General features: G+C 39.4%; 1 protein-coding gene across 1 annotated transcript in view; it reads left to right on the forward strand.

Annotated features, from left to right (window-relative positions):
- Positions 1 to 25,574, forward strand: part of cdc5l (CDC5 cell division cycle 5-like (S. pombe)) — a 55,763-nt gene continuing 30,189 nt past the window's right edge. Inside the window, exons 1-7 of the mRNA XM_078541995.1 lie at positions 1 to 228; positions 8,764 to 8,867; positions 11,545 to 11,706; positions 13,458 to 13,585; positions 17,564 to 17,663; positions 19,881 to 20,099; positions 24,266 to 24,410. Coding sequence (XP_078398121.1) covers positions 184 to 228; positions 8,764 to 8,867; positions 11,545 to 11,706; positions 13,458 to 13,585; positions 17,564 to 17,663; positions 19,881 to 20,099; positions 24,266 to 24,410 — 903 coding nt within the window. The 5' untranslated portion in view covers positions 1 to 183. The remainder of the gene's footprint in view (positions 229 to 8,763; positions 8,868 to 11,544; positions 11,707 to 13,457; positions 13,586 to 17,563; positions 17,664 to 19,880; positions 20,100 to 24,265; positions 24,411 to 25,574) is intronic.

Here is a 25,574-nt window from a genome sequence, read left to right on the forward strand (position 1 = left end):
GACGGCGGCGTGTTGTCCTCTTGCTGTCCGGTGCGTGCTCCTTGTCGGCTCTCCGCCCGTTGCTGTGCGCAGCCCGATCCCGGAGGCCGGCCCCAGCGCTGACCGACTGACCGAGCCGCTGTTTCCCCTCTCCCCACCACCAGCTGGCCGAGGATCCCCTCCGGCCCGTCGCCGAGCGCCAAGATGCCGCGGATAATGATTAAAGGAGGTGTCTGGAGGAACACGGAGGTGAGTGGCGGGGCCTGTGGTATAGGCCCGGATACCGGGGCTCCCCTGTCCCTGGGCTAGTACCGGGCCGAACTGTCAACATTTCCCGGTTCTATTTCCCCGTTTTAAATCTGTGATGTTGAGCACCACCCTCCAGTCACACCGACCTGCCAGAGTTTTATATTTATTCAGTGGTTTATGCTCAGAGAAGGTTTCCAGTGGTTTGTTCAAGGTGCTCTTTTAGGGGCAGGAATTTTTTTAAATCTAGGAAACGCAGGTGATGTTCTACCTGGAATCGCTGGATTTCTCTGCTCAGATTGTACCTGCTGTTTTGAAGTGGACTGAACTCCTGCAAGATGATGGGTTATTCCAATCTATCTAGAGCTAGCTCCCCACCCACTCCCTCCAAGCTTTCTCGAGTTGTCTTTATACCCCCAAAACAACAACAAAAAAGCTAAATATTGAGGTTTCTGGAAATCTGAAATGAAAGCAGGAAGTGCTGGAAATACTTACCAGGTGTCAGTTGGTAAATGAGAAATTGAGGGAACCAAGAAACAGATCCTGGGGATGGGGGTTTGCTTCAGAAAGAGAAGCCACTGGCTATGACTGGGTAGACAAGAATGGAACCAGGTGAGGGCAGTACCACCTAGCTTGATGGTGAAGGGTGTTTGGAGGAGGATGGTCTGGTCAAAGGCTTCAGACTGGTCGAGAAGGATGAGGAGGCAGGGCTTACTATATTCATATAGGATGTCATTTGTGACTTTAACAAGGGCCATTTCGTGGATCTGCCGCCTCCCTAGGCAACATTGGAGGTGTGTGGTTGCCAAGGCGAGCTGTTAGAAGGTCCACCTCCATTCTCAGGGACATTGGCCCACCTCTGCACATTATTCTTATGACCCCAACCATCATTTCTCCATGCCCCCTCATATTCCTACCATATGTCTTCGTATTCTCCATATCCTCTCATGTCCTTCATCACCCTCATCTACCTCTACAGCCACTCACCCATTTTCCGCTATGGACAGACCTCAGGAGTCATGTAATACTAATGGGAAGTCTTCGAAATGGACTTGGAAAATAAAGTTAAACAGTCTAACAAAACTGTTAAATATCATACTGAAGAAAACCTTCCAGTCCCATTGAAAAAGAGTTAAATCCTGTTAAGTGGTGATTAGGTTGTGAAAACAAACACATATTCAGAAACCACAGCAAATTCAGAATCCAATTAAACCTCTTAAAACTGTCAATTACACAAAGCTTTCAGTCCTCTGGACAACTTAGTAAACAGTCCCATTCTGTGACCAGGCCATTAGCAATCTTTGAAACACAGCCAAGCATTCATAATGGCCCAGCTGTGTCAACAAAGCATTACATCCTTTTGAAATTGAAGCAACAGATGGCTAGTTTTTTTCTAAGCTACACCAGATAGCCTCCTATTCAAAGCAGTCCTGGAGCAGGTAGCTAGCTTTTTTTCCTAAGTTAAAGCAACTGCCCAATTATTTTCTAACTTAAAGCACTGAAGATGTTTAAGTCACTTCAGATCATGTTAGGAGGGTTACCAGACACTGTGTTCTACAGTTTTGAATGCATAATAACACTTCTCCTGTGGGAAAAGTACTCTAATGCACCTGAACACTTACACAATGCTGGTTAATATAATGATGAACTTATCTTTGCACAACAGAGCCCTATGATCAACCACTGCAGTAAAACACACCTAAGATATTAGACAGCATCTAATAATGACATTTGAAGTTGTCAAAACATTTAACACTTACCTGTTAGCATGTTCCCAACTCCTCAGCATCTCCCCAGCCCACAGTTCCAGAACCCTCTTACCTGGTAGGTTTTCAAATACTTCCAAAACCTGCCTGACCAGTGAAAATACTGTCTTCCATGAAATACAAATGTCTCCTAGACCTGTCAATGACCTGTCACAGAATGTGCATGTGGGGTTGCAACCCGAATATAATCTGGACTTCTTCCTGCCAATGGAAAGTTTGTGTAGGAAAATTCCAGTGCTGGAGCCTCAGTTTTGCCAATTCCAGCACTCATTCCTTCCATTTTTGGAACACAAAAATCCAGCCCTTGGAGTTCTAGGAGAAATGAGGACGGATTTGCAAGGTGACAGCACATTCATGGATTTTGGAGCAAAGTGGGAGCCTGGAGATGGGCATAGTTTGCAAGGAGAGAGGGATCGAGGTTTCTCTTTCGAGTAAGGGGAGGGGGAGGTGAAAGGCGAGAGAAACTAGAGAATTCGCAAGTTCTGGGTTAGGCATGGGGAACCTTAGAGGAATTTTGGCCCAGTGGGCTCGGGGGATTCAGGGAAGCTCAGAGGCAGCTAGTCTCAATCTTAGTGAAAAAGCTTCCATGAGCACCTCACACTTGTTGATGGAGGTGATGGTGTGGGAGATCGGGGAGGACGATTTAAGAAGGTGGTTAGTAGCGGAGAAGAAAATCTGAGGATTATTTTTGCATTGCAGGATGATGCTGGAATAGTAGCTGTGTTGGTAGAGATGTGGTCCAGCTAGAACTGGCAGTGAATGGCTATACCAGTTTTCCATCATAAATGTTCACATTTGTGTACACAGTACTTAAGGGAGCAGAGTTGAAGGCTGCGCTGGGGGGAACAATCAGGTTGAGAGCGTAATGGCGTCAGTGGGCAAGAGAGCATTTTGGGTGGCGGTGAGGCAGTGAGTGGGCATATCGGTAGCTGTAGTAATGTCATGTTGAACGGAGGACCAAAAACTAGATGGCAACCCCGGGCACGGGAGGAAATAGGATAAAAATAAACTATGGTTCCTGGTCACTACCTGAAATCCATGCTTCAAGTGTGCATGGCTGAATAACAAGCAATGACGAAATTAGGTTTGTTGCAATGGCTTCCACAGTATAGTAGCAAACTTAAAATAGGTTTCCCAAGTAGCTACAATCTGCACCTCAATGGATTCTGGCTTAAGAATGAGAGCTCCATTAGCAGATACTACTGCTCTTATGGAAATAAGATGTAGTACACCCCGAACTGAGATTGAGTTCCTTTCTTTCCACCCTTCTCCTTCCACATAAAGTTTTCGCTATCAGAGAGGGCAGCCATATTTCTTATTGTTATCATTAAGCTGCCCACTGCAAAATTGGATCACGGGACTTACCTTTTTATTTTCCTTGATCCCTAGTACGAAATTCCTGCTTCATTCCATTGATTAATATCATCTGCCACAAGTCTCTCATAACCACTTTCCTGAGAGATTCTCCTGTTCCTGGATGATTTTAGAATAGTAAGCAGTTTTGGCAGAGGAAAACCAATGTTGATCCATACATATCTCACATTTTATCTCCACACTTGGCAACAGTGTTGCAGCTCAATGGCCTTTTCTCTCTCTCTCTCTCATTGATATGAATGACATTCGTGGTCCATGTGGTATAAATGACATAGGCAAAAAGAGAGATGTGGTCCTGCAGTCTGAATTTAGGGAGCTAGGTTGGAAATTAGCAAGCAGGACCTCAAAAGTAGTAGTCTCCAGATTACTGCCAGTCTACAGGCGAGTGAATATAGAAATCGGCAGATAAAGCAGATGAATGCATGGCTGGAAAGATGGCCCAGCAGATATCCTTGGGACTGGTTCTGAAGGAGATGGGGCATGTGCAGACATAGAGGTGGGAGTTCCTTACTAGTGCTATTGGGGAGGGTTTAAACTAAATTGGTGTGGGAATCAGGAAATAATATCAGAGGACAATATCAAGGTGCACAGAATATTGGGAGAGATAGGCAGCACCAGAGTAGGGAATAGTAAGTTATTAGGTAGGGTCAGAATAAGAGAGAAAGTAATAAAGTCAAAATCAAGATTAATGCGGGGTAAGAAAGATTGGTGAGTTACAGGTGCAGATTGCCATGTGGAAATATTATGTTGTGGCTATAACAGAGACCTGGCTCAAAGAAAGACAGGACTGGGTGTTAAATATTCCTGGACACAAGTGTTCAGGAAAGATAAGAAAAGAAAAGGGTGAGGGATGGCAGTATTGATTAAGGAGATTATTGAAGTGCTGGAGAGCGAGGATATCCCAGAGGGGTTAAGGACAGAATCTATTTGGCTAAGGAACAAAAAAGGCGCAATTACATTGCTCGGTGTAGCCTATAAGTCACCAAAAAGTGGGAAGGATGTAGGAGAACAATTTGCAAAGAAATTACAGAGAGATGTAAGAGTAGTTATAATGGGGGACTTTAATTATCCAAATATAGACTGGGATAGTAGTAATGTAAAGGGCAGAGAGAGGCAAGAGTTCCGAGAGCATGTTCAGGAAAATTATTTACAGCACTGTTTCCACTCAAACATGAAAGGGGGCACTGCTGGTCCTGGTTCTTGGGAATGAGGTGGGCCAAGTGGATCAAATATCAGTAAGAGAACGTTTAGGGAACAGTGATCATTGCATCATAAGATTTAGGTTGGCTATGGAAAAGGACAAAGTAAGTCCAGAGTAAGAATAATTAATAGGGGGGCGGGCGGGCTGGGAGCCAACTTCAATGAGGTGAGAATGGATCTGGGCCGAATAAATTAGAACCAAAGGTTGGCAGGAAAAATGGTAATGAACAATGGGCTACCTTCAAAAAAGAGTCATGGCACATTCCAACCAAGGGGAAAGGTAGGGCAAACAAATCCAGAGCTTCCAGGATGACAAAAGAGTTAGAGGTTAAAATGAAGAAGGAAAAGTATGCTTCTGACAGATGTCAGGTGGATAATACAACAAACCAGACTGAATATAGGGGGTTCAGAGGGGAAGTGAAAAAGCAAATAAGAAAAGCGAAGACAGAGTATCAAAAGAGACTGGCAGCTAACAGAAAAGGGAATCCCAAAGTCTTCAAGAGGCATGTAACTGGTAAAAGTAGGAGTGGAGCTGACTAGGGACCAAAAGGGAGATTTACGCATTAAGACGGGGCATAGCTGAGGTATTAAATGAATACTTTGCATCTGTCTTTACCAAGGAAGAAGATGCTACCCAGGTCATGGTGAAAGAGGAAGTAATTAATACACTAGAAGGATTTAAAATTAATAAAGAAGAGGTAGTAGATAGGTTGTACTTAAAGCACCAGGACCGGATGAGATGCACCCAACGATACTGCGGGAAGTGAGAATAGAACTTTCAGAGGCACTGGCCATAATTTTACAGTCATCCTTAGACTCAGGGGGATGCCTGGGACTGGAGACTTGCATATGTTACACCCTTGTTCAAAAGAGTGTAAAGGTAAGCCCAGCAACTACAGACCAGTCAGTTTATTTTTGGTGGTGGGGAAGCTTCTAGAAACAATAATTTGGGACACAATTAATCATCACTTGGGCAAATGCGGGTTACTTAAGGAAAGCCAGCATGGATTTGTTAAAGGAAAGTCATGTTTAACTAACTTGCTGGAGTTTTTTGAAGAGGTAACAGAGAGTAATGCTGTTGGGTTTTTGAGGGTAATGCTGTTGGGTTTTTGAGAGTAATGCTGTTGATGTGGTGTGCTTGGACTTCCAAAAGGCATTTGATACTGTGCAGCACAACAGACCTGTGAGCAAAGTTGTAACTCATGGAATATCAGGGATAGTAGCAACATGAGTATGAAATTGGTTGAGTGAGAGGAAACAGAGGTTACTGGATGCTTTTTGGACTGGAGGAAGGTTTGTTGTGGAGTTCCCCAGGGGTCAGTGTTGGGACCCTTGCTCTTCCTGATACATATTAATGACCTAGACCTTGGTGTACAGGGCACAATTTCAAAATTTGTGAATGATATAAAACTTGGAAGCATTGTGAACTCTCGCAAAGGAACATGGATCTATATGTGCATAAGTCATTGAAGATAGCAGGACAGGTTGCAAGAACGATTATTAATGCATACGGTATCCTAGGCTTTATTAATAGGAGAATAGAGTACAAGAGCAAGGAGGTTATGTTAAACCTGTATAAAACACTGGTTCGGGAACACTGGAATATTGTGTCCAATTCTGGGTGCCACACTTTAGGAAAGATGTGAAGGCATTAGAGAGGGTGCAGAAAGGATTCATGAGAATGTTCAGGATGGGGAACTTCAGTTAAAATAGAGTGGGGAAGTTATGACTGTTTTCCTTGGAAGAGAGAGGGCTGAGAGGAGATTTGATAGAGGTATTCAAAATCATGAGGGGTCTGGACAGAATAGGTAGGGAAAAACTGTTCCACTTGTGCGAGGATCAAGTACAAGAGGGCAGATTGAAGGTAATCGACAAAAGAAACAATGACAACATGAAAAACTTTTTCACAGTGTGGTTAGGATCTGGAATGCCCTGTCAGAGTGTGTAGGGTTTAATTGAGACATTCAGAAGGGATTTAGATAGTTACCTGAAGGAAGAACGTGCAGGGTTATGGGGGGAAGGCAGGGCTATAGGTGAATTGCTCATTTGGAGAGCTGGTGCAGAGTTGATGGGCCGTAATAATTCCGTGATTCTGTGTGACACATCAGCGTGTTCTTGCCATCCGGCAACGGCCAAGGTGTCACAAGAGGGAATGACATTGTTGTATTACTTCAAATGAACCTTCAGTGTGCCTTTGCCAGTCCTGCTTTCATCTGCCATGCACCAGCTCTTCAGAAAGCACCTGCCCTGGTAACTGTATAGCATACATCCTAACATGATGTTCAGCCCAGTGGAAATGAGCATTGATCATCGTAGCCTCAATGCTGGACTGTCAGAAGATTCCAGTACTTTGGTGTTAGTGATCTTATCCTACCATACTTAATAATCAACAAGGTATCTTCGGGAGCACATTCCTCAGGACGTGGAAACAAGTCATGGTGGTTAACTCTGTGTTGTTGATGAGACAAACAGTGGAGTGTAGGATTTCTTTGGTTTAGGCTGGTGCACACTTTAAAATTTACCTGAGGCTGTGTCCAGAGTTTGTGTTGTGTCTCACAATGCACTGTTATCACGCTTAGAGTACGGTTCTGAACCATTTAAAATAGTGGATTGAGGATAGAACTTTTCATATCTGGATCTGGGTTTATAACTGAGACTTTGAAAGTCTCTGCTCTCACTTTGCTGTGGTGGCCTTAAACCACATGAGTTTGGGCAGTTTCAGTGTGCTTCATGTCATCCACAGCTGACAGCATTTTTCTAATTTATTCAAATTATCAATCTCATTTTGGGATTTGTAAAGATCACTACTGTGAAATAAATTCATACTGCCAATGTTCAGAGATTTGGGTTGAGAAATTTCCGTGGAGTTTCCTCTTCCCCAGGGTGTGACCTGTGAATACATGACAATGGGTGCAAAAAAGATGTTGCATTTCCTTGCACAGGCATCTGTTGCCTGGATGAAAACACTGACAGTTGGAGCTCTAATTCAAGGGTCTTTGGTAAAATTGCAAGATTGTTGTTCCAGGGTGCCAACAGATGTGAGAATTTGATTAATATAGTGAATTTGTCTTTTCCACCGGCCATTAATGAATCTTCCAATAAATCCTTTTAAAGCTAAGTTTCAGACTTTTCAGAATGAATGTAATCTCCATTCATTTAGGAGACTATTAAAGAGTTCAATGTATTATAATTTAACCTAGCATGCTTCAGTGCTAATGTCAGTACGAGGCTAGGCGTTTTATAGAAAAGTTTTCTAGTTCATTTATTTTGCCATAACCCCTTCTGCCTCTTTTTTAAAAGCACCTGTTTCACATGCTATTTCCCAGAGACAGATGACCTTTAAGTGTAACCTTGGAAATTTCCATTCGTTTGTGGGAAACTCCTTGGTTCATTGTTTCCACCTTCTAGCACAGTCAAAACTAGAAGCGAGTTACACCAGAAAATTATGATAGACTCCACAGCCTGCTATTTAATAATGAAGAAACACAAACAATGTTTCAAAATACATGTGAGAAAATATTTTTTAAGTGCTTTGAAAAAAATGTACAGGCCAAGTATCCCTTATCCAAAACCCTTGGTATTTCGGTATTCAGATATTCTCACTTTTCAGATGTGATATAGCTACTGTATATATGGTAGGCCAGGCTTACTTACTAGTCTAGGCTAGCTATAGTCTACAAATACTAGGCTGTTGTTCCATTTGCCAACTCTCTCACATCCTACTTAGCTGTTAACACTCAGTACACCTGTAATATAATATTACATCGCTTTATTAACATATAAATTAGCTGCAAAGTTGGAAGGAGGAAATTCACGACATGCAGCATTTGCAACAACTAATGTAAGCAAAAAACATCTTGGCGGGACTGATCGGCATGCCACCAAAACCAAGTGGCCAGCTAGACAACTATGGGCCACTACTGCACATTTTGTAGGGATGATAATGATGCATTAGGTCGGTGAAGTTCATGTTGGCTCATGTTAGGGTCTGTTCAAAAAAAAATTGGTCTTTGGATGTGTTTGGTTTTCTGATGTACGGATAAAGGATATTCATCTATAGGTGGAAGTATTCCGACTAACCACGGTTCCCATCAGAGTTTGTCTGGTTCTGCAATTTTAGTGCCTTTTATGCTAAACATATTTATTTGCTTTAAAATGTTACGTGTCAGCTCTTTTATTATTGACATTGTTTATTTAGGATGAGATTCTTAAAGCAGCGGTTATGAAATATGGCAAAAACCAGTGGTCACGTATTGCGTCTCTGCTGCACAGAAAATCAGCCAAACAATGCAAAGCCAGATGGTAAGTTTGACATTTTCTTTCCATTGTATCAGAAATTGTTATTTAAACCTGTTAGCACAAAAATAGCAGTTGTATGATGGAAATACCTTTATTCCCTACTGCCCCCTCCACACCAATAAGCTAAGGACACAGTTAATTTGAAATTTTCAAGACAGATTTCTGTTAGACAAGAAATATAGAAAAATGGTGAATGAATGGAGCTGAAGAACAGATCAGTGATGATCTGATAGAATGAAGGAATAGGTTTGAGGGACTGAACGGTCTACTCCTGTTCCTACGTTCCAAACGGATGAAAAGTATTTACAAATCATAGCTAAAATGCATTTTTACTAACTTGATAACATTTTCTTGTTCACTATAACTTGGTGCAAAAATAAATGTTTATATAGGAAGCTTGAATGCAGTCTTGTGCTTACAGTTGTCCACAGTTAAGTTCATGACCTCAACTTTGCACTATTGGGAACCACAGAGGAGAGGCCAGGGGGCTGTCTCAAATTGGGTGCAGTTAAATTGGGAGCTTTCCCACTTGCTTTATAGTTTTGGATTTTAGGAAGCTTTTAATAAATGGCCTTCCTCATTTGTATTTATCTTGGGTATGCTTTTCAACTTCTTTGAGGTCACTGACTACAAGATTAAATATTTTGCACAACCATACAAACATGAATTATTTGTACCAGAACAACACTTGCACACACCTATGCAGCTTAGTGGGAACATTGGTGACCAGTACAAGTTGTCTAATGATTTTTTTGAAATAAACTACCAGTTTATTGGCTCTCGAAAATAATACTGTGAAATGTGAAAAGCAGGTGAACAACCTGCACTGGGAACCATATAATCAAAGATCACTGTACCCCGACCAGTTAGCTATGCCTAAACTTAAAAACTTGTGGTCAGGATGCAACTGGTGTGCCAGATTTAGATTTATCAGATATTGAACATCATTCAGCTTTACAGCAAAGATTAAATACAGGTAATATTTCTGTGATTATAGTTAAAATGCTTCATAAAATAGGACTATAGTAAATTGTCTTTATGGCCTGGATTTTATGCTGATAATTACAGTGAAGCTGTCAGCATTTTCTGTCATTATTACACTGAAGCTGACAATTTTGGGAACCTCTACATGTGCAGAATAGCATGGAAATCTAGAAGTTACTGTCAGTGATTCTGTGCTACTCCAGAGGATGCACTGCTGAGGTCACCCAGACTGCAATCATTGGGAAATTTTTAAATGGATGGAACTTCCACTCTAAAACTGTTAGTCTTGCTGTAAAAACCCTTGAAAAGGTAAGAAATTGTTGAATGAGGTATGAGTGAGCTTCTAATGGAATGCTAAGTTCATAGTTATTGCTAGACACCCTCACTGACCCTAAAAAGATAACTTTAGATTTGTGGAATATCAACTCTCTCCATTAGAATAAATTCCACGTAATTTTGAAATAATTTTTGAAAGTTTATCTCTATTTTAGCTTCTGTCATAATTGTTTATTTAACTATCTGAAATTTTAAGTTAAAAGTTAAAGAGGTTATTGTTCGTAACTTTTTCGTTTGCTATCTCTGAGAATAGTTCATTGTGATCGCCTGCTTACCCTGCTTGCAAACATCACTGCTGCTACATGCCCGAAGAGTCCCTTGGCACCAGATTTAAGCTGCCATCAAGAAAGGAGAAGTCTGCATCAGAGATTGATAAATCTTTGTGGGCAACTTTCTTCAAAGTCAGCGGCACGTACTATTGCTTCACCACTGATCATAAAATCCAGACCATTATGGCCCAAGTCTTCTAAGGAGCAGCAGTCATCGTCGGATTGCCATTCCGCTCCTACTTTTCTGCACACTGACAGACCTCTGTATTTGTGGCCAGATCTTCTGATTCTGGCTTCTTAAGAAACACAGAGCATACCTTCAGTGGAACTACTTGCTTGTAGTGCTGGATCATCAGAGGGAAGACAAACCACACCCCTTATTACGGCACTAGCTGCAGTATTCTGGTACACGTACACTAACACACTGAAAAGCTTTGGAACGTTTAAACAGCTTTCCAGTATGTTAGTGAATAAGTGTATGAGTGAATAAGTGAATGCATAGATGGGTAGGGTGGCAGGTGAGTAAGTGAGTAGTCGGGTCGGATGGTAGGGGCTAGTTGGGTCGGGGGATTGAAGGGGGGCATTTGGATGATAGGCCTAGTCATGTTGGGTCAGAGCAGTTGGGCCATAGGGACTAGTTAAGTTGGTTCGGGGTCGGTGGGAGGGCATCATGAGGGAGGACAGGGGGGATGTCAGGGAGGGATCAGTTGTATAGTTATCTAGGAGTTAGACTACGATATTTTTGTCCAACATTCCCTGGGTAACGACCCAGGTAAGTAAATGGGAACTGTCCGAAGCCTCTGACTCCAACTCCGAGTTGGAGTCTTCGGAGGGTCCCATTGAGCAGGGGAATTGCCATCAGAAATTCAGACTTCTTGGGCAATTCCCACGGAGTCAGTATATCGGGATTTCCGCAGATTCCTGCACAGGACCTGGGCCTATGTATCTAAGTGTATATTTATTATACTGCATTGATGTCAAGATTTTTCTCTTGCTAATTCAAGTAAAGATATCTCTAAATCCAAACTAATTGAACTGCAGACTAGCTTTTTGTTGTTTTAATCATGTTTTTGCTATTTTTCACATAAAAGGTACGAATGGTTGGATCCAAGTATCAAAAAGACAGAATGGTCAAGGGAGGAAGAAGAGAAGTTACTGCACTTGGCAAAGCTCATGCCAACGCAGTGGAGGACCATTGCTCCAATTATTGGCAGAACAGCTGCCCAGTGTTTGGAACATTATGAGTATCTCCTGTAAGTTGACAGATAATGTGTCTTGATATTTAGAATCTACAACCTGATTGTTTCTTTAGTTAGATTTTGATTTGGAATTGAGAGACAGATGTTGCATTATCAAGAATTCACAAGAGTGTAATTATTTGTGACATTGCTGTTTAGTTATTCCTTGTATTCAATAGAAAGAAAATTTCTATGTTTCCACTGAATAGAACATTATAGCGGAAATAGGAAGAGAAAATAAAAGACTGCTGAAACCTGAGGGAAAGCTTATATTGTGGGCGATTTGTAATTGAATATAAATACCAAGTACACTACTGTGGATAATGTAATATATTCCAAGTTTTTATTTAAGAGGAGAAACAGTCTTTATTGAAAGATTCTGTTTGACACAGATGCAAATCATTTGCTTAAACTAGGAATTCAGCTTTTTAAACTTGAAAACTGTACCTAAATGACAAACTTGGAGAAAAGTGTAATTTTTGTACTGTTGTTCCAGTTACTTATGCTTTGGAATGGTGTGCCAAGTTCTTTAGTGCTGCCTGCAGCTGTCAGGAATTCAGTAGATAATTCAATTTACAAGTGGCAGACAGGGTAATTTAGTCTGTCTACATTCCTCACCTTGCATGTTCAAATCTAATGATAAATGTTAGACTGTTAAATCGCTTGGAAAAAGGACTGCTGAAACCCTGGGGAAAGCTTATGCTGTCATCGTGGGAGACTTATAATTGACAATAAATACCTAAAGGCTGACCAAGTACAGTACTGTTGATTTATGTAATGTGTTCCAATGTTTTATTTAAGAGGAAAAACAGTCTTTATTGAAAGATTCTGTTTGACACAGATCCATATCATTTGCTTGAACTCACAAATTACTCTCAATTTTAAAATTGCCTTTATCCAGAAGTTGCTACTTATCTAAAACATTGCAAGGACCAAGGATTACCTTCCTGCACTGTAGAGGAGAAAAGGGATTTTTGCACAAGAGGAGGCTCTTCAAGCCAGATATTTGAAAGGCACTTTTTATTGAGAGAAATCTGCCCCACATTTCGATAAACTATTTTTACATCGCCCCATGTTCGGATTTCCTCCTGGTTTCAATATTTTGCAATCACAAACATTCTTTCCTGATCTGACCTGTAGCAAGTTGCTTTGATACTTGGAAATGGTATAAACTTGGTGTAAGTGATTTGGAGAAATCTGATTTCCAACAGATCCACAAATGATCATTGCTCATTGATTTTTAGTAGACCAATGAGTCCAAAAGCATGTATCTGATCACTTATTGTATATAAGTGCTTTCATTTGCAAATTGCAATTTAAATAAGGCATCATATTGAGGATATGTGTGAAAATGCGGATATGCATGGTTTATTTTCTGTAAACCATAGGTCTTTGTATTCTGCATTTATGACAGATGATTTGAGAGTTTTTTTTATTGATGCTTATTGTGCCAATCTAAACTGGTTTTAACCATATTTTAGTGAGAAGCTTTCATGGAGGAAACAAATATTTTTATATTTCCTGTGCACAAAGATTGAACGAATTACCATCATATTGCTATTTTAATATTTAAAACCACTATACTGTTTAATTGAAGTAATTAATTTCTTTGGGATCAAGTTATTTTGATTTGGCTACACGTAGGACAAAAATATCTCGGTGCAATTGGATTTTATGCATGCTGACCTTGTTTTGAAAGAATATTTAGAAAATCACTTTTAGTAAGATGCCATTCAACTGAATTGATGGACCTGAACTTGTTTCAGAGACAAGGCTGCACAGAGAGATCAAGAAGAAGAAACCGCTGATGACCCTCGAAAACTTAAACCTGGCGAGATTGATCCAAATCCAGAAACTAAACCAGCCAGGCCTGATCCAGTGGATATGGATGAAGGTACATCATGATTAAAACTAGTAATGTTTTAAAAGTGACTGCAGAGCTTGCTTTTGAGCTACCAAGTTATCACTCTTGAAATCAGTTATATTTTTTTAACATCCTAATTATATATGACAACCTACTGAATCGTGTTTTCTTATATGTTTATACATCTCGAGTATGTGCAGTAACCTTGCTTGACTATCCTTATTAAAGTTTTTGAGGAGGTAGCAGAGGAGATGCAGTAGGTGCAATTTATCTGGATTTTCAAAAGACCTTTGATAAGGTGCCCTACAGTAGACTAATGAATAAAGTTGGAGAATGTGGAGTCAGAGGACAAGTGGCAGAATGGCTTAAGGACAGAAAGCAGAGAGTGGGAACAAAGGGTTGCAGAAGGTGGGAAGTGGTGTTCCACAAGGATTAGTGCTGGGACCACTGCTGTTCACAATTTACATTAACGATTTGGACTTTAGAATCAAAAATCACAATTTCTAAATAATTTGTGGATGACACCAAATTGGGAGAGGTACTCTATACTGAAGACAACTGCAACAACTTACAGGAGGGCATTGATAAACTTGTAGAATGGGAATAGGCAAATGAGGGTCAACATAGATAAATGTGAGGTAGCACATTTTGGTAGGAAGAATAGGGAGGTCACATATTATTTGGAAGGTGCAAGTCTAGGTGAGGTAGAGGAACAAAGGGATCTCAGAGTACAAATATGCCAATCGCTAAAAGTTGTGTCGTAAGTTAGCAAAGCCATTTAAAAAAAGCAAACCAAGCACTAGACTTTATTTCTAGAGGGATTAAATTGAAAAGTAGGGAAGTTAAGCTAAACCTGTATCAAACCTTGGTTGGATCACACAATTACTGCATTGTGTTTTGGTCGCCATATTAAAAGAATATCGAGATGGCAGAGAGGGTGTAGAGAAGATTTGCGAGGATGATACCAGAAATATTTGGGTATACATGTCAGGAAAGGATTGACCAGCTGTGTCACTTTTCTCTTGAAAAAAGAAGGCTGAGGAGTGACCTGATAGAAGTATTTAAAATTATGAAAGGTTTTGATGGAGTGGATACAGAGAAGAGCACAACTAGACACTATCAATATAAGATAGTCACCAAATAATCCAATAGGGAATTCGGAATAAATTTCTTCACCCAAAGAAAGGTAAGAATGTGGAACTTGCTACCATATGGAGTGGCTGAAGCGAATAGTATAGATGCATTTAAGGGAATACTAGACAAGTAAATGAGGGAGAAGGGAATAGATGATTACAATGGTAGATGGGAGAAGGCATTGAGTTGAGCATAAACACCAGCATGGACTAGGTAGGCCAATTGGCCTGTTTCTGTGCCATATATCCTGTGTAATCCTATATAATTCAGGTTAAACTGAATTAAAGGGTGGGAATGTTTGGATTCAAGTTCAGGAAAGAGGAGAAGAACAGGTATAATTTTAGTACATTATCTCATTGAGGGTGGGGGAGGGGGTTTAGAGTAATAGAGTAACATGGTCTTCCATTTCCTCCCCAATCCAGTGACCTGCTTTTCACTCCATTGCTTTGACTTTGCTTTCAATGGCTGGCTGGGGAGATTTCCTTTATCTTTTCGCAGTACCAGTTTCACTATCATCATGTGAGGGGAACTTTTTTGAGGCATGCAGTTTCAGATTAATGCATTCCCATGTTGTTGTAAGACCTTTGTAACAAAAAATGTAAGGAGGGTGATGAAAATGAATGACTGTCATTACTCAGCAGCAGAGATATTGGGGGAGCAGGAGGCAGCAGTTGGTCTGGTAGCTATCCAACGTCACCAAGTGGGGTACAAGACCATGGGCTTCCACAGGGGCAACATGTTGAAGACAGGCCTCATTACCAGCAAGTGACAAGCCTCTTCATACGGGCATGTTACAGACACTTGGTTGAGAAATTAGAAATCTAACTTCTAGTATTCTCCAGAGAGGAGGAACATATTCTACATTCCTGTTACTTTGCTATTCTTTGGAAAATGCTTACTTAGGGAGTTTGTGGTAAGCACAAAAGATTCTGTACTGCACTTTTTTGGAGTCTCTCTCCATTTAAATAATAGTCTGCCTTTTTAGTTTTCCTACCAAAGCACATGACCTCACACTTTCCTACATTAAACTCCATCTGCCAAGTTTTTGCCCACTCACTCAACCTGTCTAGATCCCCTTGCAGGTTCCTTAAGTCCTGATCACAACATGCCCTCCTACCTATTTTTGTATCATCAGCAAATTTGGATACATTACACTTTGCCCTCTCCTCCAAGTCATTAATATAGATAGTAAATAATTGAGGCGCTAGGACTGATACTTGTGGCACTCCACTAGTTACGTCTTTCCAACCTGAAAAAAACCCCAACTCTCTGACTTCTGTGTGTTAAGCAATCCTCAATCCATGCTAATACATTACCCCCAACACTGTGAGCTCTTATCTTATGCAATAACCTTTTATGTGGCACCTTATCGAATGCCTTCTGGAAATCCAAATACACTACATCTACCGGTTCCCCTTTATCAACTCTGCTTGTTATACAGGTCTTGTATTTCCTGGAAACAGCTGCTGTTGGGTTGAGTTCTTTAAGATCTTTGCCTGCGGTACAGGGAGAGTCAAAAACAGAAGATGGGGTTCAAGTTTGTAGAATTAGGCCCCACACTGGGGTCTTTCCACTTCAGCAATTTTCTGCTTTGTCTTTGACCTGGAGAAAACAGTTTTTTAAACACAAAAGGAGTTAGCTGCTTGTCACATCCTCTCTCTCCAACTGACTAGTGACCCAAATATGGTAGTGGCTAGTGTATTCCAGGCAGATGATTTCAACTTGATTAGATTATGGCTGGGGTGGATTCCTTTCTTTGCCAGATTTCATTATCTGAAGTGATTACATCTAATGTGTAGTTCCCACCCAGGTGATTCTGGATGTCATGCGAATGGAGACAGGAGATATGGTTGATTCTCTTGCAGACAGGTTGACTCCACTTAATGGCTTTGGAATTTATCGTGTAGAATTATGCAAATTTTCAGCCATTTTAGAAACTGCGGTTTCATGTCATTGGAATGTGGCTTCAGTCTTTTTAAAAATCCAGTCAGTGGTTCCCAGCCAGTAAATTTCTAAAGTCATTTTTTATAAAACATGGCTTTGTAACATTACATAACCCACAATAAGGGACTGAGGACTGTAGTAGACAAAGATTATGTTAGTGCTCACAATTTAATTTACAATTAAGCATCTATTTTTTAGACTAAGATAATCTCAGACTTACTATGAATTAACTTTTTGAGTGATTTGTTTGTAATACTGTTTAAGCTACCGTTGCTATTTGTCTCACTTCTACCAAATCTTTCTTCACAGTACAAGTTTGTTTTTAGAGGGCACTATTTTAAAGATACCTGATTTTGCTTTGTGGTCCTTTATTATTGAGAATATATGATTAATTCTTAGCTGGCAGAATATGTTTAATATACATATATATAATATATATATATATATATATATATAAAAACATGCTAAAACACATGTGGTCTTGTATGGACTTTTATTAATTATATTCAAATCCAGAAAGTGATATGCTGTTTGTTATATTTGCTAAACACCATGAAAAATTTTAGTTGCATATCAGATTTCATTACTGTGGTGTTGGTTATGGTCCATTAGTAGAATTGGAATTGGTATTTACATTGGGGAGGGGAAGATTCAGTTTCCTAACATTTCTCGTTTGTATTATGACAGCATACTTCAGTTGATCTCAAATTCTAATGTAAATGGATTTACAATGTTTACAATATTAAAATGTTCAGCCTGAGGTCTGACAGAAATTCATCGGAATCACTTATTTTTCAATGCATATTATTGGTTCATTTGTTATGTTGTATTTTCCTTTAGAAAATTAGTATTTTCTTCTATCCCTTGTATATCCCAGTACTGATTTTAAAATGTCCCAAATTGCATATAAAAAAAACTTTTTATTCTTAGATGAGCTTGAGATGCTCTCTGAGGCCAGAGCTCGTTTGGCTAATACTCAAGGCAAGAAAGCTAAGAGAAAAGCACGAGAAAAACAGCTTGAAGAAGCCAGGTTAGTCTTTGGATTAATTTGTACAGGTTAATTCAAATCATATTTTATGAGCATATATCCATATTTCTCTGGACAAAGAAACAGCTGTGAGGAGCATGATGTTAAAGTTCCCGTCCTATATAGTGGGTGTGTTCACTTTGCTTGATATATGCAATGATGTGATTAAGTGTATTATAGTTAATCTTTTGTTACTATCGGTAGTGGGCTACTTCAAAACCAATACATATGCCTTGTTTTAATAACTGATTTTACAAAAGTCTGTTTGGAAACATTTGGGAGAATTGAACAATATATAGGTTGAAGAGTAGCGGTTACCAAGATAACCATTGCCAATCTCCTGTAATAATTTTGTTTTTATAAAATGGAAGTCTTTTTGTATTGTCTGAAGTAATAGATGTATTGTCAAATTTAGTAAATTATTTTTGAAACCATGGTATATTGTGCAGGTAGAGTTTGTTGATGACAAAATGTTACTGGGTATGTAGGATTAGAATAGCCACAGTGGAGTAATGCCCTGATGGTACTTTCTTTAATTCTGACTGTGGTCTACTGCGTTTCCCCTTTCTTTCCCTTTTATACGTTTCCAGCAGTTAAGGAAACTTTAAGTTCATCATTGCAGCTTGCATCGTCTGTTTCTGCCTGAAATAAACAGAGCAGATGAGACGCTATACCCAGCAACTTTGAAATTGACCTTAATGCAAATATCTCTGGCCAACATATGTGACTCTCTGTTTTGATCGTAGGTGTTTTAAGGGGTGGGATGATATATTAAGCTTAGTAATAGAATTTTTTTCTATAATAAAGTTCACTTTCTATAATTTATCCTGTATAGCTGTTATTTATTTGTTTTTATTCATTCATGGGATGTGGGCTTCGCTGGCTAGGCCAGCATTTATTGTCCATCCCTAACTGCCCTTGAGAAGGTGGTGGTATTTAAGTATGTTATAACATTTTAATTTCTGGGGTTATTCTTCTGTCTTTATTTATCAGGACTAGCTCATGGTATTACTTGCAGATGAAAATTAAAGTTTTCTGGAGCAATTTGCATTATTTTCTTAATGCTAATGGCCAGATGTTTTTTGCCGTACAGATAAAGTGTTTCAATTTTTGGATCAGCTCATTGTCTCACAGCATCTGAGAATATCTGTGGCAGCAGGATGTCCTTGGGCTGGCATGGACAAGATGGGCCGAATGGCCTCTTTCTGTGCTGTAACTTTTCTATGGTTCTATGATGATGTCTGAATATGAAGGGAAAATATCTTTTTCAGAAATGAGCCTGTTTCACCTCCAGCAACTGTAGTACTTGGGTGTATTAAGCAACATGCACTGACAATCATGAAAATGACTATTCTTTGAAGTACTAACAGTATTATAAATGTACTAATTAACCTATTGACCAGGACTGCAGCATGATCCTGCCCTGCCTTTTTTTCAATAGTCAATATGGGCATATTGCATTTTCAATAATATGTGCATCCCTTCAGCCTTTACTTTATCTTCAAATATGATTTCAAGCATGTTACCAATGCAAGTTCTGACAATCTTGAACAATTTTTCCTTCAACAAGAAATGCAAGCTATATAAATATAAAATAATTTCTAATCATTTTTGTGCCTGCAATAGCCAAAATCTGGCTTGTAAATGGACATTCATGAGAGGTTTTTTACAATTTTATTTCTTTTCCTCCCTCTTTTCTGAAACAGAACTATACCTCAGGGCTTTGGGTTGCACCTTAAGCATTTATTCCTCAACCAACAGACTATTTGGTCATTATTACATTGCCATTTATGGGGTCCTGCTTTGCGCAAATTGGCTGCTGCACTTACCTTACAACAGCAGTTACATTTAAAAAGCACTTCATGGCTATAAAGTGCTTTGGGATGTCCTGAGGATGTGAAATGCACTATATAAATGCAAGTCTTTCTTCAAAACAGCTGATATATTTTAATAAGCATTATTTGATAAAATAAGTATCAGCAATCTACCCCAGAGCCTTTTGAAATTGACATTCTGGTGCTTATGAACATTAACAAAAGAAACATTTACTAACTTTAATGTAAAGATAGGCTTCATGATTGTTCCAACCAACCTCCGTTTCCTGACCTACACGTTATTTTGCTGTAAAATTGTATCAGATGGAAATTCTAATCAAGAAGAACTGGGAAACTAAACCTTGATAACAAATTGATAATCCACGTGCCTTTTAACTTTATGTAGGAGACTTGCAGCACTTCAGAAACGCAGGGAACTGCGAGCTGCTGGAATAGAGATACAAAAGAAAAGAAAAAAGAAGAGAGGAGTGGACTATAATGCTGAGATTCCCTTTGAGAAGAAACCTGCTGCAGGTTTTTATGATACCGCTGAGGAAAACCACCAAGCGCTTGAACCAGATTTTAAAAGACTCCGCCAGCAACATCTGGATGGAGAGCTAAGATCGTAAGTGCGGCAAAAATACTAAATTATAATTATCTGCTTTTACTCTATTTCTGTTATGCCCATTACTTCCTATTTTCTCCTCTACCCATGCTTTTTATTTTTACATATATCTAGGTGTTACAATTTTGGCTTTCTCTCAACGCATCAAATTTCTGCTTACAAATGAAGCAGATTGAGTCATCTGTGAGTTGTACAAGCCAATCAGATTAATATGCATAAGTTAGTAATAAACGTATTTACAGGTAGAACCATCCACAGAACCCATAAAACATGGAAAGTTACTGAAAGTAATAGTTAAAAATGAAGAGAGAATTGGTCCATAAGGGGTTGAAATGTTCTTTCAGAATATATTGCACAGCTTGATAAGCAATAGAACCTTTGAAAGAGACAGGCCATTTAGTTTCTCAAGAAGTCTGTTCTGCCATTTAATGAGATCATGGTTGATCTGTGACCCAACTGTCATTGTCCCATATCACATAATAAGTTTGGTTTAAAAAAATCTATCAATCTTCAATTTCAAATTAACAATTAACCTAGCATCAACAACTATTTAAGAAGAGTTAGAAATTTCCACCATCCTTTGTATGTAGAAGTGTTTCTTAACTTTACTGCTGAATGACCTGAATCTAACCTTTAGGTCATGTCTCCTAGTTCTGGGCTCCCAAATTAGCAGAAATAGTTCCTCTTTATCCACCCTATCAGTTCACCTTAATGTCTTGAAAACTTTGATAAATTACTTCTTAACCTTCTAAGCTTCAGGGGATACAAGTCTAGTTTGTGTAACCACTCCTCATAATTTAATCTTTGGAATCCAGGGGCAGAATTTTGCCGTCGGCGAACAGGGGATGGGGCCCGCTCACCGACATGTAAAATGACGCGGGATGACATCGGGCGGAAACCCCGATGTCACCCCGCCCCATTTAAATTTCCAGGAAGGCGGCGGCGCAGCAAAATCAGCTGCTGCCCGCCGACCTGTCAATGGCCAATTGAGGCCATTGACAGGATCGTTTAAACAATTAAAGGATCTGCTCGTCCAACCTTAAGGTTGGCGGGCAGGCCAAGAGCCCCGGCAGCAAATAGAAAAAACATGAAACCTCATCCACCGGCGGGATGAGGTTTCATGCAGGGTTCTAAAAAGTTTAATAAAGTTATTCTTTAAATTATCAACATGTCCCATCACATGTGACATTGTCACATGAGGGGGACATGTTAGGGAATTTTTTTTTCTATTAATATTTTTCAAAGTGGAATTGATCTCCCTGAGGCAGCACTTAGCCTCAGGGAGATGTGTGCTCTTTCGTGCACAAAAAGAGCGCACTCTCACTTTTGGCGAATCCCCCCCCCCCCCCCAAGCCCGCAAAGGAAGCACATAGCGCTTTCCACCGGGCATCACGCTAGATGGGCCTTAATTGGCCCGCCCACGTAAAATGGCGGCGGGGCCTGCTTCTCCGGCAGGGATCAGCTCCCCGCCCACCGGAGATTGGGTCGGGCCCACCTGCCCGACAGGCAGAAAATTCTGTCCCAGGTATCATTATGGTAAATCTACACTGCACCCCATCCAATGCCGGTATATCCTACCTAAAGTAGTATGCCCCTCTCTGCTCACAGTACTCCAGGTGTAACCTATTTAGGGCTTTGTATAGCTGTAGTATAACTTCTACCCCTTGCATTCTAGCTCTCTAAATATAAAGGTCAACTTTGCGTTAGCCTTTTTTGATTATTCTATGTGCCTGTCTATAACATTTTAATGATCTATGTACATGGACCCCCAAGTTCCTCTGAACCTCCACTGTTTCTTGATTTTCACCATTTAGATCTATCCTTTTTAGGTCCAAAGTGAATGACTTCACTTTTGTTTACACCTGCATTGAAATCCATTTGTCAGAGTTTTGCATATTCACTTAATCTGTTAATATTGCTTTGTAATTTTATGCTTCCATCTACACTTCTTAAATGCTTCCTAGCTTTGTGTCATTGGCAAATTTTGATATCTGGCTCTCTATCCCATCATCTAAGTCATTAATAAATATGGTAAATTGTTGTTCCCTTGCAAAGCTATTTAATCCAAACTCTGCACCTTTCCTCTTGAGTCTGTGTTTCTTTGTTATAGAGGGGGAGAGAATCTCAAACAGAATGGCCTGGATTATGCAATGTTAATGAAAACAAAACTATCAGAGCTGGCTGTTAATCCCCTGAAGTTGATAACTCTTGGAGACCGCATGAGGGGTAGAGCATGGAAATCTCAAAGTTGCCTTTACTGATTCTAGCCTTCACCGTAATGTGCATTGTTGAAATCTCTGCAAATGGAAATCAAACAAATCACTTACTTGACAATAATTTCCCCATTTAGTAGGGTTCAGAGAATTTTAGTTACTTGGCGAGACTAGAGAAGCAATGGCTGTTCTCCTTAGAGTATAGAAAGTTAAGAGATTTGATAGTGATTTTCAAAACCATGTAAGGCTCTGAAAGAGTAAATAAAGACAAACTGTGGCAGTGGACGTTCATTAACTAAAAGGCACAGGTTTATGGTCATGGGCAAAAGAAGTAGAGGTGGCATAATGAAAGCATTTTTTTATGCAGAGTTGTGATATGGAACGCATTGCCTGAAAGGATGATGGAAGCAGATTCAATAGTAACTTTCAAAAGGAAATTGGATAATTAGTTGAAGGAAAAATAATTGCAGGGCTATGAAGAAAGAGCAGGGGAATGGGACAAATTGGATAGATCTTTCAAAGATCTAGCAAGGGTGCAATGGGCTGAATGACCCTTTGTGTTGTACCGTTCCATGATAATTTGAAATGGATGTTAAGTACCTGCTTGATGCACGAATTGAGGGTAGACAGAAAGAGGAATTTAGTGACAAAGATGCTGAGGCCTAGGATAGTTTACAAGAAGGGTCTTGAAGGGCTGCAAAAGTGGCAAATGTTCCAAGGAGCCAGAGAAGTTGGAGATGGAAAAGAAGCTAGAGATATTAAACTCCAGAGAAACCTATCAGACATGGAAAGCATCAGGAAGGGCAAATTATTTTAGGATTTTGATTATACACCAGCAGTTAAACAAGAATGGTAAGGGTTCAAGTGGTAGGATTGTTCGGGATGCTGTGATTTCAGCAGGAAATTCTTCAGACCAGGAGAATCATGATCTGCAAGGAGGTCAGAGATTCTGAGGCCGATATGCAGCTTGGGGTGTCCAAGTCTGCACCAAGACTCTGGGATTCACTGTCATCAAGAGGTCAGGGATTTAACCAGAACCAGCCAGGTGGTCTGTGAGGTGATTGAAAAGTAAAACCATGTTGGCCTAGATGTTAGTATAGCATGTAAACCACAGCAGCCACAAGGAAACAGAAACAGCATCAGTATGGGAGTTCAGCGAACAAGCATGTTAATCTGAACAGTTGAGAAAGGCTTTAACTATCAAAGAGTGAGATAAATTGTTGATTGCTGAACAGAAGTGTTAAATAAACAAAAAAATCAATTAGGATAGACTTTCTTCCAGCTCTATTGCCTGATTATGCAGCCAGTTATTGGTTGCCACTGAGCAGTACAAATGAGCTTTGCTTAAGACATATAGTTCAACAAAGGCAATTTCTATTTTGTTGGAGTACGCTTAAAAGAACAGTAGGAATCAAGTATAACTGTGAGCTCTCAAACATATAATTATTCCCAACTAATGTTTATCTGACTTTGCTTCAAATTGATGGCATATGGGCTTTCAAACTTGCATTGAGAAGGGGGTAACTATTGATATCAATTCCCTGTTTAAAATTGCTGGCACTAAATTTTTTTGAATTCATTGTTTGATTGAGGCATTAGTTTTTGCTGCAACTTTTACTCCCTTTGTAAAAATATTAATCAGTGTAATCCATATCAACAGAAACAACTTGGAATTCAAAGAAGGCCTGACTGTCCAAAATTTTCCCTGTTGCCTAGTTTTAAGAAGTGTGTCTGACTGGTTCATGAAAATATTTTCAAGTTCAAATATGATAGTTTTCAGTTTCTTAGCCTTATCAAATTACTGTGGCTTTTCAAATGCTTTGCAGTAGTTCAGAATAAAAACATGCCGTAGCCATTTCACAAATTTAACGGGCTGTTAGAACCTGCATTTTGCTTTCTACAACTCTTGAATATTCATTAATATGTTGATTAGAGTATTTTTTTTTAATTCAGTGAAAAAGAAGAATCTGAACAGAAAAAAGATAAGCAGCGTTTGAAAAAGAAGAAAGAATCAGATTTGCCTTCTGCTATATTACAGATCAGTGGAGTCTCTGAGTTTACCAAAAAAAGAAGTAAACTGGTTCTTCCTGCGCCACAGGTAAATCGTACATAGCTATTTTGAACACTGCAAAGGTAATAGTTGTGTTTTCTGGGATGCCATTCACTTCACGTTGCAGCCTTCCAAATGTGTGAAAAGAGGAAAACTGCAGTTGTACTATTCTTTAGCATACACTTGGATTAAGACAGATACACATGGTAGATCTTTGTTATGTCAGCTTAGTCTGTCAGGTTATATGGCACAGTTCTGACCTTGATACTTATATTTGATACCACATGAATTAAAAATAAGTTAGAGTATTTTAAATGACTTGCCTGCAGAGGAACTCTTTTTGATAGTCATGACCACGATTGCATTGTACCTCACAATTTTATTTTATTTAAAATAGTCACTTTTTCTCTTTTTTGAAGTCTTACTCCAATTTTTTTTAAGTTCCACACATTGTAAAACCTTCCAAGACCCTCAGCCTGAATTTCATATGCAGACACAATTTTTTTTAACTTCCTTACTGATTTCACTCTGTTCTTTCTATTCCTTCCTTGATCTTAATCCAACAACATCTTCTATTCTCTGAACTCATTAGCAGCAATTGTGAAATCACCTAAATTTCTTTCCAAAAGCTTTTGACACATACCTTTCAAAATTTACCATCATTCAACTTTTACTACCTGCTAACCTCCACAACACCTTTGGTATTCAGTGCACCACCATTCCACAGCCCAACTGTTTCCTCCACTAATGTTTCCTATCCCTCCACCCTTTATGTATTATTCTCAGCCATCGTATTTCTGACTTCACATTTGTTTTCGAAATAACCGAGAGACAAATGCACAAATGTAAAATTATATTCATTGTTCTGATATTAGTACTACATAATTGAGATATTTTGTACATTATAAAAATTCATTTTTACATATGCTGACACACTATGTATACATTACATTTATACACTTTGCTCTGCAATTTATGTGTTTCATCTTTATTGTTTTAACAAACCTGTTTATGAAAACCTTTTAATATTCCACTTTATCCCAATCATTTACCTTAATTTAATCATGATTTCTATATTTATTTAAAAGAATGCATTTGCCATCTAATGCTGCTGTCATTATGAAACAACATAACATTTGACTTTGTGTGCAATGTCATGGGAGATTAACAAGTAATATATTAAAAACCTTGCTTCTGCCCATCAGCTTTTTC

Source organism: Cetorhinus maximus, chromosome 5 (genome assembly GCF_964194155.1).
Source record: "Cetorhinus maximus chromosome 5, sCetMax3.hap1.1, whole genome shotgun sequence".
NCBI lineage: Eukaryota > Metazoa > Chordata > Chondrichthyes > Lamniformes > Cetorhinidae > Cetorhinus > Cetorhinus maximus.